This window comes from Gavia stellata, chromosome 18 (assembly GCF_030936135.1).
Source record: "Gavia stellata isolate bGavSte3 chromosome 18, bGavSte3.hap2, whole genome shotgun sequence".
NCBI classification, from domain to species: domain Eukaryota; kingdom Metazoa; phylum Chordata; class Aves; order Gaviiformes; family Gaviidae; genus Gavia; species Gavia stellata.
This window is the reverse complement of record NC_082611.1, coordinates 8,225,720-8,245,038: the sequence shown is the minus strand read 5'-3', so window position 1 is coordinate 8,245,038 and position 19,319 is coordinate 8,225,720. Positions and strand designations below refer to the sequence as shown.

At 34.8% G+C, this 19,319-nt stretch overlaps 1 protein-coding gene across 3 annotated transcripts in view; it reads left to right on the top strand.

Annotated features, from left to right (window-relative positions):
- TRRAP (transformation/transcription domain associated protein) overlaps positions 1–19,319 on the top strand; it is a 96,690-nt gene that overhangs the window by 15,068 nt on the left and 62,303 nt on the right. For all 3 annotated transcript variants that reach the window (XM_059826699.1, XM_059826698.1, XM_059826697.1), the window contains exons 14-30: positions 593–920; positions 1,043–1,140; positions 1,789–1,983; positions 2,495–2,686; positions 4,428–4,593; positions 5,833–6,089; positions 6,983–7,183; positions 8,265–8,416; positions 9,504–9,703; positions 10,482–10,699; positions 10,832–11,029; positions 11,724–11,984; positions 12,988–13,149; positions 14,406–14,502; positions 14,951–15,072; positions 16,544–16,714; positions 17,474–17,542. In XM_059826699.1, coding sequence (XP_059682682.1) covers positions 593–920; positions 1,043–1,140; positions 1,789–1,983; positions 2,495–2,686; positions 4,428–4,593; positions 5,833–6,089; positions 6,983–7,183; positions 8,265–8,416; positions 9,504–9,703; positions 10,482–10,699; positions 10,832–11,029; positions 11,724–11,984; positions 12,988–13,149; positions 14,406–14,502; positions 14,951–15,072; positions 16,544–16,714; positions 17,474–17,542 — 3,087 coding nt within the window. The remainder of the gene's footprint in view (positions 1–592; positions 921–1,042; positions 1,141–1,788; positions 1,984–2,494; positions 2,687–4,427; positions 4,594–5,832; positions 6,090–6,982; positions 7,184–8,264; positions 8,417–9,503; positions 9,704–10,481; positions 10,700–10,831; positions 11,030–11,723; positions 11,985–12,987; positions 13,150–14,405; positions 14,503–14,950; positions 15,073–16,543; positions 16,715–17,473; positions 17,543–19,319) is intronic.

The following is a 19,319-nucleotide window of genomic DNA, read 5'->3' as shown; positions in this document are numbered from 1 at the left end:
GACTTTAACATCTGGGAGGTACAGAAAATTTTGAATGAAACCTTGTGCAACACATCCCTTGTTTAGTATCAGCCAAGAGGCAGAAATGTTGGGGGCCACTGTTCTGCAGGATTGACTTGCTCTCTAAATCTGATATGCTGCATAAAATTATAAATGTATAATATATACATTTTTAATACATCTGACATATGTTACATATACGTCTAAAAAACCCTAGATTTTTATACTTAATATGCCACTCTATAAATATTTACTCTTAAGGTTTATTTTAAAAAATGAATTAAAATAGCTTTTCATTTTAAATTAAATAGAATTGTAGAGAGATCAATTTTTAGTTGATGGTTTTACTAGTTTTCAGCAAGTATTTTTACTTTTGGAATTTGTTAAAAGTAAGCAAACTACATTTAAAATGTTTGCTGCCATTTGAATGACTTCAGAAATACTTGGTTGTAAATTTTATTGATCTAAGTATGCTGACTTGAAGTATTAGTATTATTAAATTTAGAATGATTTTTGAAGAGGAAACTTACTTTCTTTTTTCTTCCCCCTCTCCTCCCTACTCTTTCATTTGCCTTTCCTCTTTGTGCCTTAGGTTTTTGTTCTGAAATTTCACACTATAGCACGATACCAGCTTTCTGTAATTTTTAAAAAATGCAAGCCACAGTCTGAACTTGGGGCTGCTGAAGCCGCATTACCTGGAGTACCAACAGCAGCAAATGCAGCACCTGTTCCTGTTCCATCTCCTGCCCCAGCCACTCCAGTGGCCCCTGCGCCAGTACCTGTATTTGAAAAACAAGGGGAGAAAGAAAAAGAAGATAAACAGACATTTCAGGTCACAGATTGCCGAAGCTTAGTAAAAACTTTGGTTTGTGGTGTCAAGACAATCACGTGGGGCATAACATCATGCAAAGCTCCTGGTGGTAAAACTGCGTAACATTTAATTACATTTATCTTTTGTAATTCTACAATTAAAACTCTCTAGCATGAAAGTAAATAGTATTTTTAATGGTTAACTACTGTCTTATTCTTTATCTTCTTTCAGAAGCACAATTCATTCCCAATAAGCAGTTGCAACCTAAGGAGACTCAAATCTATATAAAACTGGTAAAATATGCAATGCAAGCTTTAGATATTTATCAGGTATGTAACCTGGCCGCATAGCACTTTTATTTATACAGTTACTGTGTGTTACAACTTTAAATAAGGTTTTATTTGTCAGCTAAAAGACAAATTTCACGTGTAGTATATTTTCATTAAATCTTTCAATTCAGCACCATAGCTACTGGGAAATTTTATGAATTTTGAAGTATTTATCACTTGCAAGGAACAAATTATTCTCTTAACAGCCGTTATTGTCTGTGTTTATGCAGGCAGGTCAGACTAAAAATAATTGTCTTTCCTGTAGTGTATTAAATTTTTTCTTCGAAGTCATAGTTTAGCTATCAGTTGAAGCATTAACACTGTTATATTAATCTTCTGTAGTTACACAAAATACTGATGAAACGTAAATGTACATGATTTGCAATTAAGTAACTTTACACTATGATATCTCCTGCTCTTGTCTTTTTTCCACTCCTGACTTTGTGGTTATAAAATCTGTGCTGAGAACACTCTGTTTTAATATTTTTATTGTCACTGTTGACTCTTGTGCCCAACTTCTAATTTTATGGGTCTTGCATGTGAAACCTGTAAAATCTCAGTTTTTTTTCAAAAGGTACTTTAAGAATAGTGGGGGGAAAGGTTACTCAAGTTCTGTAACCAATACATGCGTTTTCTCAATTGCTGTAGGTCCAAATAGCAGGAAATGGACAGACATATGTTCGAGTAGCCAACTGTCAGACAGTCAGAATGAAAGAGGAAAAGGAAGTTCTGGAGCATTTTGCTGGTGTGTTCACAATGATGAACCCTTTAACTTTTAAAGAAATCTTTCAAACTACCGTTCCTTATATGGTGGAGAGAATCTCAAAAAACTATGCTCTTCAGGTATTATGTTTTTGTTTACTTTTTTCAATTGATAATAAACAGCCTGTAGAAGATAAGGCTGAAGTGGAATTATAAATAATAATGTTGAGATTAGCATGCAAGATTTGAAGCAGTCTGTTAAAAATACTTTGTAAAGATGGGTTTTCAAAAACTTTACAAACTAAGTGATGCAATACAAACATGAGCACTTCAGTTTAGGAGATATGAATGGACTTTATTCTTGAAAAGTATTGCACATTGTGGAGTTCTTGTTTTGTTCAGGTTGTTGTGTTAATGTTCTGATCTACTGTTTTACAGAACACAAATCCTATAATACATGTTTAAAATTAAACTTGAATACTTAAGTTATATGCATGGTTGTTTTCCACTGAGGATAACCTGAATCACTTGAGTAGCTGTGGAGATGGGGGAAGAAATTCGTCTTAGTTTTCAGTTTTAAGTGGGTAGTGCATTTATCCCTCTGTTTTTTTCATTACAGCAACAATAATTCCTTTGTGGTTTCCTTTTATAGATTGTTGCCAATTCCTTCTTGGCAAACCCTACTACCTCTGCCCTCTTTGCAACGATTTTGGTTGAGTATCTTCTGGATCGGCTGCCAGAAATGGGCTCTAATGTGGAACTCTCCAATCTGTATCTCAAGCTGTTCAAGTTAGTCTTTGGCTCAGTTTCACTATTTGCAGCTGAAAATGAACAAATGCTGAAGGTAAAGGTCATTTTTATTAAAAACAAAAAAATCTGTTTTGACTCTTAATACATTCTTCAGATGTCTGAAGAAATTCAGAGTTTTATGCTGTCTAACATTTGATAGTCTTCTCGTGTTTGAACCACTATTAGTGGTACATCTTCATTTTTTCCAAATGCTGGGTCCATTGCCTTATTTATAAGAGATGGTTTCTGTGAATGTTTGCTTCATATTTGAAACTATAAAGTGATGTACTAATTCTGAGTATGACTGATACATGCTTCTGGTCTAATTAGGATTGCCATAGACCCGTGTAACTTCATGGGCAGGATATGCATATCTTCTTGCGTGTTTTTTCCCCTTTGTTTCCATATAAACTTAAGACTTTTGCTTAGACTGGAATCACTTTTGTGTGTTGGTGAATCTTGTTCGTTCACGTCATATTCAATGACATGTATCTTCAGTTAGATATTTCTGTGCTCTTGAAAAGTCTGGATTAAGGAATGCTATTTTTCCTGTTGACAACATAGTGTCTATGTATTCCAAGGATCTATTCAGGTTGATGAGATCATCTCATTATTCAGTGAGTTTAGAAATACTGAGCTTGCAGCAAGAGTGTGCTTTCTCATAAGAGTAACAGCTGCCTATATCCAGAAAAAACAATAAGATAATTGAACGCTGCTCCTTCTCTCATAATTTCTCTCCATTTATCTTTCTTTCTTCTACCTTAGAATAAACAAAATTTCTGATACAGGTAACTGTGTGATAATGGTTTCTGTCCTTAACGATTTGTTACAGCAGGATCAGTTCAGTGTGTGCTTTCTGGGTAGAACAGAGTAGGGACTACTAATTTTCCAGATTCTTTGAAAGATAGAAGTAACATGAAGCAATATTCATAAGTAATATGAAGCAATATTCATATAATCTTGCTTAAATTCTTCTCGTTTGTCATCACAATCAAGGTCATTTGGATTTTATAAGCTGGAGATCCAATTTAAAGAGGGCGATTTACTACCTTCACAGTTTCGTGCTTCTGTTACATTTTTTGTTTTAGCAGGATTGATGATATGGGCCCTGGGTAGACAATTTAATTGAATGATGAAGGCTATTTGCAGCATTTGCATAGCAATGTAGAAAGCTTCATATGTTAATAAAATCCAGAATCGTGTCACGTTTGTACCTGAACTGTGTGAATCCTTGTATTTATCAACTATTTTAAATGATTCTTGCAAACTCTTAATGTCCTCTGCTCTAAAAAGGTCACCAGTTCCATAATAATTTTTTTACTTATAAAAGTTTGCTTTCAAAGTGAAATTTTAGCATTCCCCAAAATTAAGAATTAGTGATGAAGTTAGATCTGGAGTAAATTAATATCGTGAAATGTTTTCTCTTGTCATTCTGACACTTCTGATTTCTGCTACACATCCCTAGGTTCTGTGGAGCAAATATTTTTCATTATGTCAGATTTGCAGAAGGTTTTTTGTTTTAATACAGTTACTGCTTGGGTAGCAAGCAGAAGTGATCATTTGACTAATATGTAAGAAGGGTTTAATTAAATAAAGAATGCTCTGGGTTCTTGATACTGTTCAAATACAGATTTACTTTTTAACAGTTCTTCAACAGCGGTATAAAATTACCGTGGTATCAGAGTACTTGGAATAGTTGAAGGTTTTTGATCTGAAAAACTTGTCTCATGCTAAACTCTTCACAATGATGATAAAATTGATATTTTATTAATCTTCAAGCTTTATTTTTTTTATAGCCACATTTGCACAAGATTGTGAACAGCTCTATGGAACTTGCACAGACTGCCAAAGAGCCCTATAACTATTTCCTGCTGCTCAGAGCACTGTTCAGATCTATTGGAGGAGGCAGTCATGATCTGTTATATCAAGAATTCTTGCCGCTGTTACCAAACTTACTGCAAGGTAGAACAATACCTTCTTTCCCCACCCCAGTTTCTGATCTTTTTATGTAAATAGTAGTAATAAAGTTATGTTATGTATTTAAAAAAACAAACCTAAAGCCCTAACACTGATAAGTAGCTTCTGATTTTGAGCTTAGCAGTTGATTAAATATCTTGAATGTGGCTTATTTTCATTTACTATCAGCTGCTTCAGGCTCCATAGGTTTTGCTGCTTCACAATTTCTGCTGCTTGTTTTTCTGCTTTCCATTGTGGGGCTGTTGTTTTTTTTGTTTGTTTGTTTCTTTCATTTGTTTTTTGCTATGGATAACTTTGTTAGCATAAAGCATTGAGGGATAAGAGTAGTAGGAGAAGCAATGTTGCCAGGCCATCACCGGTTTTGTGGGAAGAACATATCAGAGAAACTCTGGTTGTTACGCAGTTGAGGGCATGTGTGTGCATCTGCAAGTGCATGATAAATATAAGTGCAAGTAGTGTCAGTTTGCAAAAGGAAATGCAAATAACAATCAGTTTGATTAACTGAGCGTTTGTACTTGCAAGGACTGTGTTCTGGAGATACTGAGGATGAGCAAGGAAATGTGGAGAACTACTTAAACCTAAGGACAAGCTAATCTGAACAATTCCAGGAACCTGAAATCCTGTGGTTCCCATCTACAGCTCTGGGGGCAATTTTTGTTGCAGTTAGCAAATATGTATGTTATCTATAAATGATTATGTAAAATACACGTCAGTGTAGATGTGCTAGCTAGGTTTATGGAATATATGAAACCTTGATGGGGAGAAAAATAAGTTGGGGAATGGGTTTAGTCTGTATGGGGCAGTAAATTTACATGAACTCATTTAACGCTTCTTTTCAGGAGTCCATACGTTTTAAAAACAATCTGTTCTGTGTGGATTTTTTTAGTTGGTACAAGGCTGAGGTTTGCGTCAAATTATCTTTTTCTGGTTTTCATCCACTGTATTGAAATGCTATTTTACTGAGTCTAATATTTCAGAACATGCATAGATATTCTTTTTTTTGTATATGCATGTATGTACAAAAGCATTCACTGCATGAAATCCTTAGATGCAGGTTATAATTATGAATGGTATTATATTTCGTAAATATGTTCTTTACAGAGTTATAAGCTTTACAGAATTAAAAATGTCAGGTTATTCTGAATTTAGGAAATGGCAATTTTTGACAATAAAATGCGAACTGCCTTTTTGCCTTTGAGCATATAACTTATCAATGGTTTTCAGGACTTAATATGTTGCAAAGTGGCCTTCATAAACAACACATGAAAGACTTGTTTGTAGAGCTCTGCCTCACTGTGCCAGTTCGTCTGAGCTCATTACTGCCTTATCTGCCAATGTTGATGGATCCCTTGGTGTCAGCTCTCAATGGATCTCAGACCCTGGTTAGCCAAGGCTTAAGAACTCTTGAATTGTGCGTGGATAACTTGCAGCCAGACTTTCTGTATGATCACATTCAGCCAGTTCGAGCTGAGCTAATGCAGGTAAATATGTTGTTTCCTGTTAGACCACAAGAGGTCATTGATTTGCTAAACTTTATTAGAATTTTGTGTGAATCTTTGGTTATAAAAACTTGACAAATCTGTTGTGACAACCATACCAGTCTGATTTGTATGTAAAAAGCCAGTTGGTGTTGTGCTGTTAAACTGAAAACTGAAAAATTTAAAAGTGAATTAATAATTTCTTCTATACTCCCTGTTAAGGGGTTAAAATTAAGACTTGGGATTCAATAGCAAGAATATTTCTATGTTTATGATGAGTTGGTACAGAAAACGATTAAAATTTGTTAATTAAAAAGCCCCAAACAAACAAACAAACCCAAAACAAGAAAAGCTAATTACCTTCAGCATATCATGATTGACAGCTATATGAAATCTTATATATACAGTGAAGATGATACAGCTGAAATTCAGAACAGTGTTTTAAATGTGGTTATTTCCCCTAATACAGTGCTTGCATATACTTTAACATTAACTTTATTTGCTTTTTATATTTCAACCCTAGCTTTTTGAAGTTAGTTCACTTCAGCCTTATCTGGCCTGCTTTGCTTTTTTTTTTTTTAAAAAAAATTTGTAATGTTGTTTATCTAATATTAGCCATAAACATGAAATTACGTTTCAGTATGATAAAGATTTTCTAGCTGATCACATTAATCTCATTTAAAACTGCACTTAGGACAACCTTGTTACAAAGCACTTGAACTGTTGCAAACTGAGACTGCTTTTATTTAATCTAGGTAAGTATTTTTTGGAAGTTATGCAGGATCAATTACCCAGATAAAAGAATAAGTGTTTTCCTTGACTTTTTTTTACATTATGACTTGAAAAATTTTGAAATGAGACTGGTCTTGATCATATAACATTTAAAATACTTATAGGCTTTGTGGCGTACACTGCGCAATCCTGCAGACAGCATTTCTCACGTGGCTTATCGTGTACTTGGTAAATTTGGTGGAAGTAACAGGAAGATGTTAAAGGAATCACAGAAACTACAATACGTAGTCACAGAAATCCAAGGACCCAGTATTACAATTGAGTTTTCAGACTGTAAAGCATCCATTCAGCTCCCAATGGAAAAGGTAAGTGCTTAAGTTATTTTCTGTGCTGAGAAACCATCTTACTCAATTTTCCTTTCCAAAACCAGATTTTTTGGAAGTTTCTTTGCTTGATAAAATATGGGGTATGTCTGTCAGCTCCTGATATAAGTTAATGAATATCTAACATAGAATTTACATAGTTAAAAGTAGCTTTTAGGATCTCATACATTCCTGATTTTTTTTTTTTTTTTTTTTTAAATACCTCCCCAGTTTGACAAAGAGCCTTTTTCTGCATAATCTTGTTTAAGCGTGGGTGGTTACATTTTTATTTACAGTTGATCAGGTATTGAAATTCCTTATTTCGTGCATGCCAAAACAATCTTTGTGTGGTTTTTTTTACTTAATGTGTGTCTCATTTGTTTTTAATGTCTTCCTTTCTTTTTTGGGGAAGGATAGAAAGTATCTAGCTGTCTTTTATATACATGTAAAATAGAAATTTTCCAAAAAGATGTACCTCCCTTTTCATCGCTTTTATATCTGAAGAGATTATTTGAATTATTCTCAAATGTATTAAATAAATCTTCTTGCAAAGAAGAGTACTATTTCCACTAAGTAAATGGTGTTCAGAAGTTGCTTGCAAGGACATATCATCATGTGTGATGTAGCTCTTGATTTCCATGGAAAATATGACAAATTAATTTGTAAGATAGAACATTTCTTTTTAGTACCATTTATATATGTGTATAAATAAATGCATTCTATACCTACCATATGTAGGGATTAGGAACAGCAATTATTGCTGGAGGGAAGGTGAGGAAAATTTTCTTGAGGGGGCAGAGGGATAATGAAGGTGTACCTCACTCATGACTTCAAATGCTTTCTGACAGTGGAAGTAAATGTACCTGCCATGAAACTTTGCATTTATAAAAGCACAGCATATACCATAATAGTTTCGAGTCCGCTCTCGCAGGCATTCTCTATATTTCTTAACCTGGTCCAAATTGTACACACTTCTAAAGTTACTTTTATGTATTAAAGATATTGTTCCCTTGATTAATCACCTTATTTTAAATATTAAGAACAGGAAGTGTTTGGTTACTATCTATCTTTCTTTTCATTAAAGGCAATTGAGACTGCTCTGGACTGTTTGAAGAGTGCTAATACAGAACCATATTATCGAAGACAAGCGTGGGAAGTGATCAAGTGTTTTTTAGTAGCTATGATGAGCCTGGATGATAATAAACATGCATTATATCAACTTCTTGCACATCCCAAGTATGACAATTCTTTAAACGTAAATGTGTATGTAAAATTTATAGTGTCTTTAGAATAACCTAAATTAGAGGCAATGGTTAGACTAGGCAATGTGTTCTTCATAGGATTTTTACCTACTAATTTATCCTGCTTCCTTTTAAATCAATGCAGGACTTTGCAGTAAGAGGAATTTTGTCAGCATATTATTTAATGCCAATGACGTGTTAATGCATCATACTTTAATTTTCTTCCCCTAATCACAGTCCAATGCATAATCAGACTTTTTTTAAAAATTAATTTTAGTTTAATATAGTTAAATAGTTGAAATATTCTGGTGCTTAATTGTGCTTTAAAGATCAATTAAATTGTGATTTTTGTATGTACATCTAACTTTTTACTAAAGTGAAAGAGATGCAAAATTCAGTTTCATTTAGTGACCAAACTATAGCATAGTCACACACGTAACCTACGTTTGTCTTAGTGTGGGGGTTTTTTATTGAATTTTTTTTACATCTTTTACAATTTTAGTCATTGTTACTTAATGAGTTTATTGCTTTTAAACAACTTCGACGTCTTTGCCCGCAAAGTGTGTGCTGACTTCGAGTCTTGCAGTGTAGTAAATGTAGCTAAAGAGCATAGTAGCTTTTATAGTTTGGACTTGTTAGACTTGACACAAATATGGCTTTGCAATGAATAGGTTGTGTTGGGCAGTGATTTGATAAATAATGTTTCAGTCTTTCAAGATTAAAATCAAATGTCATTTTAAAAAAGGGAAAAATGTCAAAATATTGAGAATGACATTCTGTAATTGAGTTGCAGTGTGATGCCTGTATACCTGTTATTTGCAATATATGTGGCTTCTTCTGAACCACTGGCTTTAAATGTTCCTGACGAAATTGAGCTATCCATCATGTTTGAGACCAGTGGTTGACAAAATTAATACCGACTGAGTGAACTGGTCTAGCTCTATCAAAATGACGGGACAATAGGAGGTGGAGAAGGAGTTAGGTATCGAAAGCAAACTTTAAATCAAGTACTTGACAATGCTCGTGATTGAGCTGCCAGTACTGCAGTTTAGGATTATAATGAACCTAATTTTGTCTTTCAGCTTTACTGAGAAGTCCATACCCAGTGTGATTATTTCGCATCGATACAAAGCTCAGGATACTCCAGCTCGTAAAACATTTGAACAGGCATTGACAGGGGCATTCATGTCAGCAGTCATCAAAGATCTGAGGCCTAGTGCTTTGCCTTTTGTAGCCAGCTTAATCCGCCATTATACAATGGTGGCAGTCGCTCAGCAATGTGGTAAGTAGAGTGGAATAGAGATCATGTGGACTGTCATGAGAGGGGTGGAGAAGTTTATACTTTTTCTAATAGTAATTTGTTTTAAGAAAGTCATGATACTGCAGTTGCTTCTGGGTAGATATGCTGGTTTTTGTTTGATGGATGAATTACGTTTTAGTTCTTTTGAGCAGTGAAAAATCATTAAGCAAGCTTTAAAAAACAATCACCTAGTAACACTTTTAAAATGTTACAGCCAATGAAATAATTCCAGCTTGGAAAAGTTTGTATTTTCAGAGCATTTGTGTAACTTGATATACACAGTTATCTTCGCAGATGGTCTTTAATTGGGTTGTTTCCACTTGCGGTTTTGAAGGACTGTCAGAGGAACTAAGTAAATGTTAGCACTGCAGTGTCTTATATCTAGGAAGTAAACTTTTTGTTTGGAGTTGGACTCTATGACAAGTAATTTGGGAAAAGACGTGCTATAAGCATATCACTCTTCATTGTCACATTAATGTAACTTGAGTTTTTATGATTCTTCATTTTAATTAAATCTTCTTGCAGTGCATAGTCTAGTGCATAGAAGAAAATATTCAAGTAGATGTAATCTTTTTTTCTTCTAAGAGTGAAGGATGCCTTACAATCCATTTATATGCAAATAGACACAGTGCTTACTGGTTTTGCCATCAGCTAGTCAGAGGAGTAGTAAAATCTAATTGAAAGACTATTCATATTGAAATATCCATTGTTTTATCTTTTTTTTTCCTTTCTCTCATTTCTTCCCCAATACAAATTCAAGGTCCTTTTTTGCTGCAGTGCTATCAGGTTGGAAGCCAGCCTAGCACAGCCATGTTTCATAGTGAAGAAAATGGGTCAAAAGGCATGGATCCCTTGGTGCTTATTGATGCCATAGCAATCTGCATGGCATATGAGGAGAAGGAACTCTGCAAAATAGGAGAGGTGGCTCTAGCAGTGATATTTGATGTTGCAAGCATTATCTTGGGTTCAAAGGAAAGGGTAATATATATAATTTTTTTTCAAAAAAGTGTATTTAAATGATCTAGTTTCAGCCAATGCAATTTTGCTTCTAAAATTTTGGAGGCTACCAGGGAACTGAAAAAGGAAACTGATACATTTCTTTGTTTCCAGGCTTGTCAGCTTCCCTTGTTTTCGTACATTGTGGAACGTTTATGTGCTTGCTGTTATGAACAAGCTTGGTATGCTAAACTAGGAGGTGTTGTGTCAATTAAATTTCTTATGGAACGACTGCCACTAATTTGGGTCCTCCAGAACCAGCAGACTTTCCTGAAGGCACTTCTCTTTGTTATGATGGATCTAACTGGAGAGGTATTTAATGAGTGCATTGTATCAAATAGTATGGGGGAAACAAACTTTTGTTATTAAATTCACACAGATTGAACTCTTGCTAATCTTGATTTTACTTAACTTCAGAATGTATCATATTTGTGATAGTTACAAGTGAATTTTAGTCATTTTAACTTAAATGAAGACTTAAAGGTATGAATGAGGTCTGTTTTTTCCATGTAAATTTGCCAAAGCTGTTGGAATTACGCTTAATCTTTCAGAGTAGAAGTTGCATTCAGGTTGCATTCAGATCAGTGAAAGAACACTAGATTCACTGTCACTTGCATGAAAAACACTGTTGGGTGTGTTGTTTTTTTTTTTTCTCTTCATGTTTAGTTTGAAAGGTGTTCATCTTATCAAAAAGCTGTATGTAGTTACAGACATCTAAAGAATCATCTGCTTGACCTTTTCTCAATTGTGAATCATATGGTGACAACATTGCTAAAGGTTCCATCGCCTGAGTTCATTAATAAAGTTGTGTTGCATTGCAGCTCACGGTTTTGGAATGATTGGTGGGAAGACTAGTTGAGTGTGTGTTCTGATGAGCTTTATATGTTTTTAGCTGTTTGCAGAGGATTCGTCAAAATCAAATGTTAAGTTTGTTGACAAGTAGTGTGTAGATTTGTGATCTTTGTTCTGTAGTTTTATTTAATAAAAATAATCTATGATACCTTAGGTTTCCAATGGAGCAGTTGCTATGGCAAAGACCACGCTGGAACAGCTTTTGATTAGATGTGCAACTCCTTTAAAAGATGAAGAAAAAACAGAAGAAATCCTAGTAGCACAGGAAAAGTCTTTCCATCACGTAACACATGACCTCGTTCGAGAAGTAACCTCTCCAAACTCTACTGTGAGAAAACAGGCCATGCATTCATTGCAGGTACTTGCACAGGTCACTGGAAAAAGTGTCACGGTGATTATGGAGCCACATAAAGAGGTAAGGAGAAATACTTACTGAAAGTGAGTTTAAAGTCGTTTACCAGTTTGGATTTGCAAAATGCTTTTCTAAGTACATTTTCCCACATTAGTGAATTAAGTTCTTAGTGCTTTGATAGTGTATGTTTGTCGTTTGCTAGGTTTCATTGTTCTAAAATACACTGTGGCTGGAGTACTAGAGAGATTCATACAAGCTGTGCCTGACTACTTAGCCAGTGTTTATAGCGTCTTCAGTTTGATTTACTTCCTGAAATTATGGACTGCTTGTCCTACCAGCAATCAGACATAGGCTAGACCAGGTAGATACTGCATTTTGAACCTCAATTTTGTGTTACTCTCTAAATATGAGGCATATTGCTACGCCTTTCCCTATCTAGAAAGAGACCATAAAGATCAAGGCTGATTGAAATAACTTCTTGCTAGATACTCCTTAAAACTAATAGCATTCATTCTCTTGAAAGACAAGTAAAGGAACATAAGCCCTAAGGGCCACCACAACATATGAAATTATAGATGTCATTATTGTAGTTTGGGAACATATAGAGAAGCCCCCTAATTGATATTTTATTTTGCTAAAGGTGTTTATTGAGGAGAGTGAGAAGTTGGTGTAATGGAAAAAACTTAAATGAATGTTTTTGTGTTTCTGATGTTTTAGGAGCTTAAAATATTCTTGTTTCTTGTCTTGAACATTCGAAATGCTTAAGTCTATGAATTTCTTTGTTGTTTACAATGTTTATGTGAAGTTATGAAATATCATAGATCTGTTCACAGACAGTACGTAATCATTACAGATACTGAGTTATTTTGCTAACTGACTGTGAATTAAATTAGTTCAGAGAAATACTTTTCTCCTTGTCTAGTGATTTCTAAAGAGGTACATCTGGAGCCACAATAGCAAATGGATAGAAACATGCCGCCATGTCTACTGATGTCTTCTTAGTGGCTAGGTCTGTGGGGTCATTTGAAGAGGCTTCTAATTCAGTAATCTAAATTGCATTGTGTAGGTTCTCCAAGACATGGTTCCTCCTAAAAAGCATTTACTTAGGCATCAACCTGCAAATGCCCAGATTGGCCTGATGGAGGGAAATACATTTTGCACAACCCTGCAACCCCGACTGTTTACAATGGATCTAAATGTTGTGGAACACAAGGTTTTCTACACAGAGGTACTTTCTTTTTACGTTCTCATATTGGAATGTAGATACTTAAGTAGTGATGGTGTTAGAACTTTCATTGTTAAAAATATGTATTTTTTCTGTACATTTTAAACTTTCACTGAAATGTGTAAGAATTTACTTTCTGAAACATGAACTGAGGTCTGCCTTTACCTACAACGTAATAGCCCTGAGGTAAGCAGAATATTCTAATGTGTATGAAATATATTAAATGAACTTTGGTTTTATACTCCTAGCCTAGTAGTGCTAACTTTCATATTTAGGCCTTATTTTGTTCACGGTATATCTATTAAATAAATTGTTGTAGCACCAAAACATAGATATTGTTTGTTAAGGTTTTTGAATCCCTAACAGTTTGAGTAAAATCAGATACAAAACTAGTGTGTAGATTTAACTTAGAAAAACTGTCTAGTCCCTTGGTTTCCTAGCTGTCTTGCCCAGACATAAGTTCAGAAGGTTTTTGATACCAACGGTAATTGCAGTTATCAAGGCAGGTATTGGGGTATAGTTGTCAATGCAGAGGATCCTCTATTTTTTTCCTTAAGACAAAACCAAAGTGTTGTAGAGCAAAAAATGTCTCTAAAGGTAAGTGATATATTGGTATTGTGAAGGTCTGAATCTTAATAGCATTCTTGGGTATAGGTGCAACCTGGACATTGTTAACTTGGATAATTTTGTTTCAACCTGTTCAGTGTTTTCTAAGAAAAAATGCATACATATATTGAAAATACTTGCCTGCAAAGAGGAGACATCTGTAGGAAAGAATTGTCCCTCTGGGCAGTGACCCATGACCATTAGAATTACTAAAGATGTTTTCAGCACTTTTTTTTCCCTATTAATCTCCTTCTGTTCTCTTGCCCCTTTCCTCAATATTTTCAGTACTGTTACTGCCATTCAGGAGACAAGCTTTTCTGTAGACCTATTCTTTTATCATACGAGGAGCCTGTTTGCAAATAGATGAGCTATGTATTGGCCAACAAAATGCAAAATGGCTAATTTTTGCCAGACTTTTCTCTGGTGGCAATGCTAATGGGCTCTCTTGCTTCTGGTTCACCAGCAGTTTTCATGGGAACTTATACCCTAATTTTGAGTAAAATTTTTGCCTGCTGGTAAAATTTGGAGGTCGATTAGAGTGTTTGCATAAACTTGTCTCTTTGAGGAAACAACACTCAAAAAGTAACTGATAATACAGTTTCAAACGTGATTCACAATGCTATGTGAAAATGATTGGGGTTTTTTTTTCCTAGTTACTGAATTTGTGTGAGGCTGAAGATGCTGCCTTGATGAAACTACCTTGTTACAAAAGTCTTCCATCACTTGTACCTCTTCGAATTGCAGCCTTAAGTAAGTAAAACTTCCTAAACAAAATTTGATGTAGATAAGTGTCCTTGTGAGCAATAGGCAGTCTTCTCCCAAGATCAGCAGAAAACTTGAGCGCTCGAAGACTGATGACTGCTCTCTAGAGGTCACAGTTTAATGGAGAATAATGGGAAAGTATCACTGCTTTCTTAATGACTAGGATTTAGTTTCTGAAATAAACCCAAAATATTTTTAGATTAATTATGTCATATAGCATTAGGAAAACTTTAGAACACTGTTAAGAGAATTTCTATTCTTCTACTATTTTATGATGCCTGTTGCTTTTGACAAAGCATGCTGTGCTTTAGCTGTCTGTAATTTAAGATGAAATAAAAGAAAATTGAAGAGAAGAAATGTAGAATTAGTCGTTTTTTCCCCCCTCTCTTTTGAAATTGAGTTAACAAAGAGAACAAATTTACTTTGATATTTGCAGATGCTCTAGCTGCCTGCAATTACTTGCCTCAGTCGAGAGAGAAAATCATTGCTGCACTTTTCAAGGCACTTAATTCAACAAATAATGAATTGCAGGAGGCAGGAGAAGCATGCATGAGAAAGGTTAGTGTATTAAACGATGTTGCTTTTGAGCCCATTGTTCTCTCTGCTTTACTTCCTTGTTACAAAGCTTCTTGGGAAAGTTCTCTACAGGAAATAATGGCTGCTCTGTTAAGTTTTTGTTAGTGACATCAGTATAATTAAGTTTCTGTCATATGTGTTTTTTTGGGAGTTTGAACTTAGCCATAAACATTTCTTCTGGTTGAAATTAAGCATTACAAGCTCTTGGACAAGGACTATGGCGAGTCTTTCAGTCTTTCTATCTGTCCAGTCTTTCGGTCTTCCTGGTTGTCTGGTCTTTGTAAATGTATCTTCTTTTCTAAATAAACAATGTCAGTCCTTCCCAGCAGTTTCACAAATGTGCGTGCCTGGGTTTAGTGTAAAAGCTTTTCTTGTGTTTTGTCTTTGTTTCTAAAAGAAGTGGTAGACACCCCATAGTTTGTTTTGGAAAATTAAGCATTACAGCAGAGTTAGACTCTGTATCACGGTATGGCAGTTACCCTAAGGAACAGGACTGGCTGTACTTTTTAAGGTCAGAATTAGTATCCTTACGTGGTGCTACACTACACTGTCTGTTCTGTGGATGCTAGGTTGTAGTGTAAAAAAGCTGGAGGGACAGGGAAAAGGATATTCTGTCATCATGATTTGTTGCCCGGTAGATACGCCTAGTTCTGATTCAGCAAGATTTTAATACCATTATTCTAAGTACAGAAAATGATAATAAAAATACTTATAGCCTCTTTGTAATGGTGCGTAGATTGGCTGGCATGTAACAGGGAATATAACTACAGTATAGTGGTTTACATTTGTTTAGGCTATTGCCTGATTAGGTCAGGTGTTGTCTTTTCATGTCACTCTGGTCATGAAAGGAAATGTACTTATTTTTTATGGCTTGCTGACAATACAGTTGGGTTGAGAGGTAAGAGGGATCAAATAAGGATTGTTCTGACCTATGCATTTGGTATAAAATATTTTCTGATTATTTTTTCCTGTGATAAAACCATGCCCACCGGATGTTTGGTTATGACAGGAAACATTCTCTCTGGCTGCTTGCAGCCAGGTTCTCTTGGTCTTTTATGTTACTCAGTATGCATGCAGATTGTAACACAGAAATTTGCTCTGTTGCCTTTGGCTAGATTCACAGGCAGTTCTTAATAAAGCAGTGTCTAAGTAGTTTGTCCATGGCTGTGTATTTAATTTATAGCTATGGCAGTTTTTCAGTCCATCTGTAATTAAGATCTCCTACTTGATTATTTTATGGAATATCTTACTGTGCTTCAGAAATACTTAAGTGCTTCCCAAATCCATCTTGTCACTATATATATTTCCAGCAATAAATATTGTTTAAGCTATTGCATTCTGAAAGTACAAAATAAAAGAAGAAAAATCAAGTCAGCAGAATTTATTTTGAGAGATGCTTACATAAAAGTCGCTCAGCTCTCCATCTGTATCGTAATCCTGTACTCTCTTGCAGTTCTTGGAAGGAGCTACCATAGAAGTTGATCAAATTCATACACACATGAGACCATTGCTTATGATGTTGGGAGACTATCGAAGTCTGACACTGAATGTTGTGAATCGTCTGACATCTGTCACTAGACTTTTTCCAAACTCTTTTAATGATAAATTTTGTGATCAGATGATGGTAAGCCCAGTCAAGTTTTCTTTGGCTCCTCCAGAAGAAGTTTTCTTTTAGCTAATATTTGTATTGTTGAAAAGTCAAAGAACAATTCAGTAGTGACTCAATGTATATATTGGGAGTAAAAGATTTTTGTTTTACAATTAATAGAAATTATTTTTAAAACATTTTGAGTTAATTTCTGAAGAAATTTAATCCAGAAAGTTAAGAGGAGTTCTTTTCTAGTGAAGATATACCTAGTTATGCTAAGATCTGCTTGGACAAATTTATCTTCAAGCAAGGTGCCAGCAGTATAATATACTAAGGAAACCCTTGAAAATGTTTTACTTCCTAGTGGGCTAAGTCTGTTTTGGTGTTTTCTTGATTTATAAAATGGTGGAAGGTATTGCCCTTCTTATTTGCAGTTTTTAAACTGTGTGTGTGAATTGTTTATCCTTTTGCCATGGATATTTAAGTATTTAAATGCATACGTATCAAGCAAATCATTAAACCAGTGTATGCCTATCATCACTGTGTATCAGACTTCAGATTTTTGTGCCTTTTAGTGTATGTACTCTTATAACCTCTGCTTTCTTGAATATGGAGAGGACTTTCAGCAATAGTAAACTCTTCAATCTAAGGGAATGAAAATAACTAATCATTTTTCCATTTGTTTCTTTCAAACAATCATTTCTACCTCTACTACTTTTTTGTAGTATGTGCTGTCACTTGCTAAAATGAAACAGTATAATTAGAAGAATAATACTAATTATCCTCTCTTTATAGCAACACCTGCGTAAATGGATGGAAGTTGTAGTTATTACACACAAAGGTGGACAACGGAGTGATGGAAACGTAAGTTAATGAATGCTTTTATGTGGGAAGACAAGAAATAAATAGTATTAATGTTTTGGAATTGAAGAACTCATTCCGTTGTAAATTTTGCCATAACTGATTACACACTGATGTTTTGTTACAAGCTAATGAAATTATATATATATTGAATATTTGTTACGAATCTTAGTAAGAGGAGCTTCTTATCTGCTGACAACGGTTACTTTAAAGCCTATTCTGTACAGGTTGGTGTGGGAACAGCTCATTGATTTTTATTTTTTTTTCCCTCAGGATTTTCTGCTTAGAAATCTGTTCTTCATTGGAATGGCTGATGAGCTCAGCAGCATAATCCCTCTTTTTTCACTAATATGCTTGATGTTCATAATAGAGTCTTTTGAAAGTTATACAGAATAATAATATAATCCCAGTTAATTTTAAATATCATTTATGAAAAACAAGTTCAATATTTACCAGTTGAGATTACATTACAATCTCTCTCCCACCCAAACTAATGGCCTCAATGTTGAACTGTGGGAAGCTGATCAATTTTCTTATAAATGGAAAATTGCACAGTGTAATGACAACACTGTGTGCTCTTAGCAATATGGCACTGAAGGGAATTCCTGCTTCAGTGGTGTTTCATGTAGGTTACCAGAAGTCCCATAATTCTATTAAGATTTTATTAATAACTTATATTAAGTGTTGAGATTTATTGTTGCAAATAGGAAAAAACTGGGGGGAATTTTATTAATTTCTTTGTTTTTCAAATCTGAATGAAATTAGATTGGCTTTTTATTTCCCTCAAAACATGGAAATGGCTTAATGGCTTTTCATTACTCTTTCCTGTCATCGCAAAGAGAGCTTTTAAATCTGAATTTAGTCATTGCTTTGTATTTGACCTAGATGTTCTCTAACGGAGTAGAATTTGTTTCTTATGTTTAAACTTAAAAACTGTGCATTTTTCGGTTAAACACCTTTTATTCACGTCAGAGTGGTTCTAAGGTCTTCTTATTCTTCTTTGAGGATTCACTTTTCCTCAAGCCTGATGATTACAGATATCTTGCAGACCTTTTTATAGCAATAGTCTTTCAAACCACAGTGTGGCACCTCTAGAACAGTTTTTATTTGTCCCTAAATCACATTTAATTGTGAATTCTTCTGCTTTTAATGTCTTCTGTTGATGTTTTCTATGTAGCTGTGTGTTTAGTCTCCTAAACCTAATTTTTTTTTAGTGTTGGTTTAAAACCTATGTATGTTGAGAGGGAGGTGCACACCAGACACTTGAGAAGGAATCTAGTGTCACATCTTGAGGGAGGAGAAAAGTCTGTGGAAACATTTTCAAATAGAATTGTGTGACTGCAAAGCTGATTGAAATACTACTTTTTTACCCCCAGTTGTTGCTCTAAAGTTTCCTTGAAAATAAAAACTCTAGGAAACTGAAGGAAACTGAAGGAGGGCACAGGCAGTGTGGTCTTTATACAATTGCTATGGCAGTCTGTGTTCATATGTCTGTATGTACAGTGCCCTGTTGCTGTAATTGTATCTTCTAAATGTGGAAAAACTAGGATGATGAAACTGGTGGTCAGAGTTACTGTAGCTGGCCTTTCACTTACTCTGCTTACTTCTTGACCATAGTGAGATTCCAAAATCTGAGATACGTAAAAGCAATGTTGGGGAGTGTTTCTGAAGTAGGTTGCATCATTCAGACTGAGTGAGCGGTTAGATCTAGGAGATGGTAATCACACAGCGGAGAATGGAATTGGTCAGGAAAGCCTTATGTTTGCTAGTTGAAAAGGTA